Source organism: Carassius auratus, chromosome 10 (assembly GCF_003368295.1).
Source record: "Carassius auratus strain Wakin chromosome 10, ASM336829v1, whole genome shotgun sequence".
NCBI lineage: Eukaryota > Metazoa > Chordata > Actinopteri > Cypriniformes > Cyprinidae > Carassius > Carassius auratus.
The window spans coordinates 20,610,428-20,620,594 of record NC_039252.1 but is presented as its reverse complement, the minus strand read 5'-3'; the positions used below and the strand labels follow the sequence as shown (position 1 = coordinate 20,620,594).

Here is a 10,167-nt window from a genome sequence, read left to right as displayed (position 1 = left end):
ATATAAGGAGGAGGAGGGGCCCGAAATGAGGAAATGTAACACGATTCTGTCCATACAGGCCAACACCCACAAAAGTTTACAACAAAACTCGCAAATCTCCACGTCCATTCAGTGTGACGGGTGCCGTGCATCTCTGAATCCAGCACTTCAGCAGGTAAGTCGGGAAGAAAAACTCTTTTAACTTTTAAAAATACTTACTTTCATGTTATTCGCGTCTCTTTCCGCTCTATAACGAACGGTAATAATATTAATTTACTCATTTAACAGGCGATTAGAAATCTTTCCATGGAAATAAAACGTAATCGTGGATTAAAGTTTGTTTGTAAAATTAAGTTTTCTTTCCTAACGTTTGCCACAGCACTAAACGCCCATATTCCGTCACGTGACTCCATACTGCTAAACATGATCCCTTCAAATGTGGCTTTCATTAAAACACAATGAGTCATATTGCTTTGCATGGCAAATTAATTAGACCACATGCTTTAGAAACACAAAGCAATGACCTAGATCTAGTATAGTCAGCAAGGAAAGATAGAACCACAAGAGGGGAAGATTGATTGAAATCTCTTGGTTATAGGCCTATTTCTGTTTTCTCCACGAATTTTGAAAATTGTTATTCTATATTATACCCCCAAATATTATAATTTCCTTGTGAAGGACCCTCTTGTTAAAATATCAAAGCAGCTGTATACTTTCACATATAAAAAAACAAATGAATCTATTTAGGTCTGTTCTGTGTGTGGAAAATATTAAATGCAACATAAAGACAACAAAATCCAATAATTGTTTTCAAAATTAAATAATTGTCTTTTGCACTGTGGTGATTTTCTAAATTAATCGGACTGCAAAGTTGACTGCAAAAAAAAAGTGTTCATTTTAGATATACAAATTTTTCAAATATTTTCAATATCTTTAGTAAGCAAAATTACATACTATTACATTTAGTAAATGATGAAATAAAAAAAATGTTAAACACATTTCACTCATATAGCAAACCTCCATCAGAGATTGGAATATGGACTTTTTATTCATGTAATTCTTACAATCTATTATTTGCATGTCAGAAGTCTTTAATTTTATTAAGTTGATAACTAAACTGAGAACTCTCACAAGCAATTCCGTTTCCGTTTGGGTTCTAATTAGCGGGTTACACTGGTAGACAGATGTTGAACTTTCTCAAATAAGCGCTAAATCTTTAATATGAAACACTGAAATGCATTTCGAATGTCAGTGAATTAATCTCTGATTTTGAGGCTCAATCAAAAGAGGTTTGTGAACCGTGTTGCAGTTGCACAGCATGAGTCAAACATAATGTCGACAGGATCTTTGAACATACAGCACATTGTATGCAAAGAATAAATTATTAATAGATCTTAGATGATGGACTATATTGTCATGGGGCCGTTGCCAGTGTTAAAACACAATGAAGTGTAAACTGAGAGACCGTCGGATGTCTGCGTTTTAATTGAGGTCTTTTAGGGGTTAGAAAAGGTTGTAAGTTTATTGTTTCAAAGGGGAAACTGATACTGAGCATTAGGCTGTTAATTACAGGTTCAGCCTCTTCTGCTTAATGAGCTGAATAGTAAAGTGGAAACCATTTTGCTAGTGCATCCAAAGGCGTTATTTATTTAGTAGTGTTATTAACCCTACTATTAAGAGCTCATTACTAAATTTCACTTAAATAAAACCCAAACAAACTGGCGTGCGTTTCCTTAAATCGTTGTAAGCCTGAGAAGATCAAAGAAACCAGTGACACTAATAGGATTAGAATTATTCATTTAGGATTGCAATGCTTTTGGGAAATGAAGCCCTTGTCTGTTTCATTGTTATATGTGTGGAAAAAAAATAAAAAAATCCAAGACATTTAAAAAAAGCATGAAACAAAACTGATTATAACAAACCACTTTTGCATTTAATCAGTTTAAAAATATTTATTTTATATGTACATTTGCCTATACAATAGCTTAATATATTTAATGCTTCCATATATCTAACACATTTTATTATTTCTTGCCTTTAGCGTTCTCAGCTCATCATCTCAAAACTTCAACCTTTCCTCCAACACAATGGCAGCGGTAAGAAAAGTATTTTGTAAACACAATAGAGACATTGTTACTATCATCTTCTTACCATGCTCCGAAGCATTTGATGTATTTAATCACACTTCTGGATGATCATCACATCATCACACATCATCTCATTTTCCAGTCAAAAGTCTTGCTTGAATGCTTGAAATAAATTCTTGTAGAAAAACTGAATGCATGTGAATTTTTTAATGTTTGACATTTGGGGTTAGTAATTTTTTTTAATTGCTTTTATTTTATTTATTTATTTTTATTTTATTTTAATTTTTACATTTAATTTAATTTAATTTATGCAGCAAAGATGGATTAAATGAGACTGTAAAGACATTTTTAATGTTCCAAAAGGTATCTATTTTAAATAAATGCTGTTTTTCAGAATATTCGATTCATCAAAATACGCTGCATCATGATTTTGACAACAACAACAAAAAACAAACATTAAGCAGCACAACTGTCTTCAACATGAATAATAAGTCATATTTCTTGAGCAGCGAATGATTTCTGAATGATCATGTGAGACTGATGCTGAAAATGTAGCTTCACGATCACAGGAATAAATTACTTTTTAAAATATTCTCAAATAGAAAAGTTATTTGAAATTGTATGCATGTTTAACAGTATTACTCTTTTACTGTATTTTGAAAATGCAGCCTTGGTTAGCCTAAGATAATTAAATTTAATTTAATTTTAACATTTGAGAAATGTTTCACCTTTGACACAGTCTGAGTCTAAAAATATCTAAATTGTCAAGCAGCCCTGTGACAGCAACTCAGATTTTCAGGTGTCATTTTATCCTTAGGTTTTGCTCTTGTTAAATCCGTCTAAAAGGTGTTTTTTTTTCTCTTCTCTGCTGTAGTTGGGCAACCGTGGAACCGTGACCGAGGCATCAGGCTTCAACCCAGATGATGATTCCCAGAAACTCCATAATGCTATGAAAGGAGCTGGTAAGTGATGGGACAAACCAGAACCGGGCTTCAGGAAAAACATATTTTTGAGAATGACAGTCATCACCTGGTTGCATTTTAAATGAAGCAGCCAGTTGATTTCATATCAGGTAGATCAGAGAACTAGATCTCGCTTCATTTCCAGTTAAACCTGCAAGCTGTTCTCAGCGTTGACACTTCTGGTTTAGCTGGGCTTCGGTCCAATGCAGAGGCTGATTCTCTGGCTTTCATCCTGGAACCGAAAAGGTGTTTCCTCATGGTTGTAGACTGGAGAGTTCTAGTTAAATGGACTTCAGCGTGAGGTGCATTACGAAACCAGACGTTTGTCACACGCTCACTTGTTGGCCTTAAGTGGGTAATGAGTAACCTGCAATCTGATACTTTAAACAACAGAGCTTGTGATTCTGAAAATGTCAGAAATGCTGTGCAAGAAAATGAAGCAATCTCTTGCCGTTTTATTAACAAGAATGTGATGTACAGCCTGGGGCTTTATGGGTAACGTGTAATTTGATACTTTAAATAACAAGCAGCTTGTAATTCCGAAAGTGTCAATGTATATGCAGGTATGAAATTGAAAATTGTCAACATTTACTCATGCATTACTCACATCATTCCAAACCTGCAACTTTTTTTCTTTCTTCCATGGAACGTAAAAGGAGAAGTTCAGCAGAATGTACAATTCGCGCGCACACACACACACACACACACACACACACAAAATCTATTTATTTAAATGCTTTTTATTATGGTTTCCAAAAAAATCAACATTGATAAGAAAAAATATTTCTAAAATGACAGTTTAAAAGAAATGAAAATGCAAATGCTGTACAGTAAAATGTAAAAGTGACAATACATGATTATTTTTTAACAATATTAGTTTCTAGTTTTTTGGTGAAGATGACAAAAGAGAATGTGGTTATCAGGGGATGCAAAATGCTTAAATAATTGGTGCGAACGGACATAAGTTTGACTAAATGATCACATTTTTCTATGAACTTTCTTTAACTAAACCTGAATGAATTCCAGGTACCAACGAGGCGACTATCATCGAGATCCTCGCTCATCGCACTATTGCTCAAAGGCAGAAAATCAAGGAGTCTTTCAAACGGAGCGTGGGAAAGGTAATAGAACTCGTAACCAACAGTTGCCAGATCTCACTTTGGACCAAAACAACACGTTTACCTGGTCGAAATTAGGGAAGCATGTCGTCGTGTTCTTATCTTTGTGGAAGGTCCTAATAGCAGGGACGGTGTGAGCAACCGCCAGGTTGTATTTACATAAAACCTACGGTTCGCAAGGTGATTAGATAACAGTGTTGACAAATCTTGATTAGTCTGTAGTCGGTTTGAAGATAGACAAAGCAGAGTATGAATCACTGATAAGAGATGCTGTTGACCAGCTCCAATCATTAACTCTTGAGGCAACAGAGAGTCCATCTATAAATGTTGTCTTTCAGGAGACTTTCCTGCTTTATGACTGTTATCATAATCGAGTATAAAGAACACAGCATTGACTTTTATTGCACTTCCTTGTGGTCTTCCTCAATTAATCTGTAAACCTCATTAAAAGTCACGGTCAGGTCTTGCTGCTCATGTTAATGGAAACACTGACTGTCTACAGCGCTGTCTTCATAGCAAGAAAGTATGAGTCATTGTGGGGGAAGTTCTGGGCAGCGTTCAGGACGGTCTCGTGGAGACGACATGCCTTCCCCACCCAGACTCACAGCAGATATTACAGTTTTGGTCTGCAACAGACCATTATTTCCTTACACCAAATCCATTTGTTTCTTCTGTGATGTAAGATGTGGAAATGAATCTCAAAGCATGATTTAATATATCTAAGAAGTTTGAATTTGAAAAGCCTGGGTTTGTGTGCTGTCTGTGCTATTTTAAAATCAAACTTACACTGTTTTCCCATGTGGTAAATCACACTATATTTTAAAATGCCCATCCAGGAACTGCTTGACTGCTTGAAGTCAGAGCTTACTGGAAACTTTGAGAAGGTTGTGGTCGGCCTGATGATGCCTGCCCCGGTGTACGACGCATATGAGCTGAGAAACGCCATCAAGGTTAGTGAGTAGTACTGGGAAATGTGTGAAGCAGCGCCCGTTTCAAATGGGAATTTATTTTTCACATGAGAGCATTTTTGCTTGAATGTTCAAGGCTTCTGGTGCAAATGCTTTCAGCTGATTTAACTGTCCAAAAACAGCCCGTTATGCTGCTTTTACATCTACATTACCATGGTATTGTTTGAAATACATAGGTGTACCATAACAGATGAATAAAATACATGAATATAGTAATCATTTAGTCATTCAGTTGTATTAGCCATCTCTGGACCATGCTACCATCACAGTACTTTTTGCGAGTTTGTTTATATATTGTATTTAATATTATTTTAGTCACTGATTATAAAATCTTAAATCTTTGTCAAGGGTGCAGGGACAGAGGAGGCATGTCTCATTGACATCCTGGCATCAAGAAGCAACGCTGAGAAAAAGGAAATCATTGCTACTTATAAAAGAGGTACATATACACAGCTTACACTTGGACATCCAAAAATATACAGGTCTCCTCATATAACACTGTTTCCAATGACTTATCTCGTGCTGATGATGTCATTAATCGCAGAACATGGCAAGAGTCTTGAGGACGATGTCTGTGGAGACACATCTGGAATGTTCCAGAGAGTTTTGGTGTCTTTACTCGCGGTAAATAAATCCCCTGAATTATCTTCTTTGTTAAGAAGATGATTTGATGCCTTCACTCATCACCTCTTTTGTTTGCCATGCAAAACTCCACCATCCATTGGTATGGTTTTTCTGCTTTGATTACAGGCTGGGCGGGATGAGAGCACCAAGGTGGACGAGGCTCAGGCCGTTCAGGATGCAAAGGTGAGGATTTTGTCGTGGTTAGCAGTCGTTTTTGGAATAATAAACACATGTTCAATTTGTGTGGTGTATTGGGTTCTGATTACCTTAAACTGGGTATTACTTTGACATCAGTTGCTTAGCAAATCCAGTGTGATTTGGCAATAGTAGTGTGACAGTAAACAGCGCCCCACAAATCTACTGGACGTGTGAAAAACACGTTATTTTTATCAAAAACTTCTATAAAAAAAAAAGAAAAAACACAACATTGAAAGCTGATTTGCTTATATAATATAAAACTGATTCATATAAGTCATTTGTTTGGGAATCGGTTGGATTGCACTGGTGGCTCTCTTAGGTGTTTTATCCACTTAAATATCCATTTCTCGCAAATCAGACTGCACTGCTTGTGCTGCATGCTTCTGATTCAAAAGAATTGTCTCTAAGAGTCGTTCATCGAGTATTCAGACCACACTCGTTGCACTGGGTTTTAGATTTATTGATAATAACCAGCTCATAAGCGTCATTCACTTTGGAATCCGCCACAGAAAATGTGTTCTTGTGGTGCGTTTATTTAGAATAACTATTGTTTATATATCATCTAATGTAGAGAACCCTGTAATTTTGAACTACAAATTGGGCCTCTATATAGTCTCTGTTTTTACAACTCTTCAATGGATATTTTTCTGTATATATATTCCATGTCAGCAAACACCTTTTCAATGTGTGGGGTCATGTTGATGTTCATTAATCATTATCAGTATAAAAGGAAATTGCTCAGATAAAAATTCTCAATTGTTTCTAATCCAACAGGACATCTACGAGGCGGGCGAAGCTCGCTGGGGAACTGATGAGGTCAAGTTCCTCACTGTGCTGTGTGTGAGGAACAGAAATCATTTACTTCGAGGTATGTGTGTGTGCATGCCAGATAATAACAGAAAGCTGCTCAGCAGTCAAGTGATCATTCTTATCACAAGGAATTCTACTCATTACTTCCACCTTGTGGTGACAATGTAAATAAAGTTTTTTTGGAATAGATATCTCAGCCTATTTATACTGTTCATTTAAATTTTGCGCAGTACACTGTAATTTTTCTATTATTTATATACTATTATATAATAATAATAATAATAATAATCAATCATTTTAATTAGCATTTTATATTTTCAGTTTAATTTAAATTTAAGTAGTTTTATGTTTTTGTCATTTTTGTTAGTTTAATCAAAGACATCAGCGCATGTGCACTGGCTGATATAGCCTGAGAAATATGCTTTCTATAATGCTATTTGAGCAAAAGTAACAACATTTATGACAAAATTGTTGTCAGATTTCTTTGGTGAATTTAAATATGAAATGTAATCCTAAGCTTAGTGAATAGTTTTGGAGAATTTGATGTTTGCATTCAAAAGAGATAGGAGCTGCACGTGGATGCCTGAGAGGCCGACGAGTGACATGACTGATCTTAAAGAGACTTTGGTTTATTATATTGGATTAATTAACATGTACATGATTAGTTATTATTTTCTCCTCCTCCACTTATTTTATTCAAAAATGAAAAATGACCATTTAATCTGCCGTTTATTTTAACTAGATCCTGCTAATTGAATTAAACGTGCTAGATCATGTGATAAATATAGCATTTGAAACTTTGCATATTGCATGATGATTCAAGTAGTATTTCATCCAGCATATTCTCAACCATTTTTCTTTTCCCAGTGTTTCAGGAGTATCAGAAAATTTCTGGGCGGGACATTGAAGACAGCATAAAGAGGGAGATGTCTGGCAGCCTGGAGGATGTATTTCTGGCAATAGGTCAGTTGTGAGTATTGCAATATTTCATATATTATCAGCACATTTTCCATTGCATACTTGGATCTAAAAAGCATCTCCTAACCTTTGCAGTGAAATGCATAAAAAACACGCCTGCATTTTTTGCTGAAAGGCTCTACAAGTCAATGAAGGTGAATGGAACCAACGACTAATGTACTTTTTGCACACATTAAGAATATGACCAATACAAAAGTCATATTATCTTTTGTTTCTCGGCTCTTAAGGGTTTAGGCACCACAGATAGCGTGCTGATCAGGATCATGGTGGCTCGTGCCGAGATCGATATGCTCGACATCAAAGCAGAGTTCCTCAAGATGTATGGAAAGACCCTTCATTCCTTTATAAAGGTGGGACACATCGGTTTCACTCACAATATTTGACTGAACACGTTATTCGAAAGCCATTAACAACATATTACAAAATACTCTTAACACAATCCCTAAGAGATGAACTTTTAAAGGAATAGCAAGTAGTGTAATGTTACATTTCTCCAAATCTGTTCTGATGAAGAAACAAACTCATCCACTTCTTGGATGGCCTGAGAGTAAATACATTTTCAGAAAGGTTTCAATTTTGGGTGAATAAATCCTTTAACTTCAACTACTTTAGCAGAGAAATGCAAAAATCTCCTCTAAAGCATTACTAAAGGCAGTACTAATATTTAAGCCGTCATGAAGCTCTGTTGTGTTTGTTTTTTAGGGTGACACTTCGGGTGATTACCGTAAGATCCTGTTGGAGCTGTGCGGCGGGGAAAAGTAACACGTTAGCCGCGTTCATTAGCGTGAAATGCTCTCTCTCACACCAGGCCTATAGCATTTCAAACACATTCCTTGTTTGTAATACCAATTAAAACCGAACAGTGATGTTTTAAATTAGATTCATGATTTCTTTGTTTATTGCCTTGGAATTTATGGGAGTCCTTTATAGATTGGCACATCTTAATGTTTGTCAAATAAATAAAAGGTGCTTGTATTGACTGTATCGATCTGTTGTTGTCTCATTGGATATTTTTTTTAATCTCAGCACACTCATTCAGGTCCATTTGTGTAATTACTTCGAGTTTAATTTGCTTAATGTACAACATCCATGTGTACTTGGTCCAATTATAGTAATTGCTCATGGTTTGAAATAAGCATATGAGATCAGCCATAATTATTCAGTTTTTTTTAGATTACCGTTTTCACAGACTATGTGCCTCAGTTTAATCAAGTGCAACATATGAATCTTAGGAGTGACTGTGGAATCTGTTAGAACTGTGGGGAAAATTACTGACTAAAAAAAACTGTATCTAAAGTGTTACCACTCAGTGGCACTACGCACATATTCATCTACACGGGTGTTACAAAGATTATTTACATTTTTTGACCAATTTATCATACAAAATATGTCTTATGAAACAGAAATAAATAATTAAATAAACTGTAAAAGGAGGTGCTTAACCTTAAGTCAGTGTTGACTGTCCACAAACCAAATATTATATAATCTGTAATTATTTTAACATATTGACATATTTTATCTAGCAATAAATACAAAATCATAAAAATAAATTTCTAATGACTTGAAAATAGGGTTTGATTATTGTTTATTTATTTATTTGAGGACAAATATTTTTCTTGCTTTGGTTTCTCATTAAAATATACAGAACTAAATATATAGAAATTTATAAAAAAAATAATATTACAAAATTATACCTGCTGTGTATGACATTTATTCCAGTACAGTGAAGAATGTCAAGACCTTTTTTTTCATATAAGTTTGTATTATATTCTTGTAAAACACCTGATACAAACTGATAATGCCAGCAAACAAGCTGTGTGTGTGTGTGTGTGTGTGTGTGTTGAAAAAGTGAATTAAATGGAGTCAATCTTGGAAATGCAGTGTGTTTGGTCAAAAGGTGTCATCTCACAACTAAGAGTCAGCTTAGTGTTTACAGCAGATTTTCTGAAGGTTTTTGTCGTTTCACAGATGAGCCAACATGGGCAGCAATGTCTTAGACAAATGAAAGCCTTTGTTTATCGCCTGTGCAATGGAAGACAATATCTCTGTCAACCAATGAAATTGTCTGACAGCAATGGGTTAAATTCCAGAAACAAGAATGATTTGTAAATCTCAGTAGATTCAGTAAGCGGCCCAGAGCATTCTGGGATCATGGGAATGAGTGTTAAGAAAGTGCTCTCTTTCCTGAGCTAATGGTGGCCCACAACATAAATAAATATTTACCACTAAAGACAATGCCATTTTCACCAAGAATTTTACATTTTTCATCAAGCGTGTCAATTTGATTGGAAAACTGAAGTGAGCCAGTGAAACAAAAGATGCTCTCCATCTATGTGTGTACAATTGTGAGGGATGAACTTCTCCTGATGCTACAGTCCATCAGTGTCAAGCTGTACGGACATCATATGAATTAAAAACACACAAAATTAAAGCATACATAGCA

General features: G+C 35.3%; 1 protein-coding gene across 1 annotated transcript; it reads left to right on the top strand.

Annotated features, from left to right (window-relative positions):
• On the top strand, nucleotides 1–8,708 carry LOC113110305 (annexin A4-like). Its single transcript, XM_026274414.1, has 13 exons — nucleotides 1–154; nucleotides 2,021–2,075; nucleotides 2,941–3,028; nucleotides 4,055–4,149; nucleotides 4,983–5,096; nucleotides 5,463–5,553; nucleotides 5,659–5,738; nucleotides 5,865–5,921; nucleotides 6,711–6,804; nucleotides 7,614–7,709; nucleotides 7,800–7,858; nucleotides 7,952–8,074; nucleotides 8,427–8,708. Exons 2-13 carry the CDS (start codon nucleotides 2,067–2,069, stop codon nucleotides 8,484–8,486), a joined length of 966 nt encoding a protein of 321 aa, XP_026130199.1. The 5' UTR covers nucleotides 1–154; nucleotides 2,021–2,066; the 3' UTR covers nucleotides 8,487–8,708.
• The last annotated feature ends 1,459 nt before the right edge of the window (nucleotides 8,709–10,167 follow it).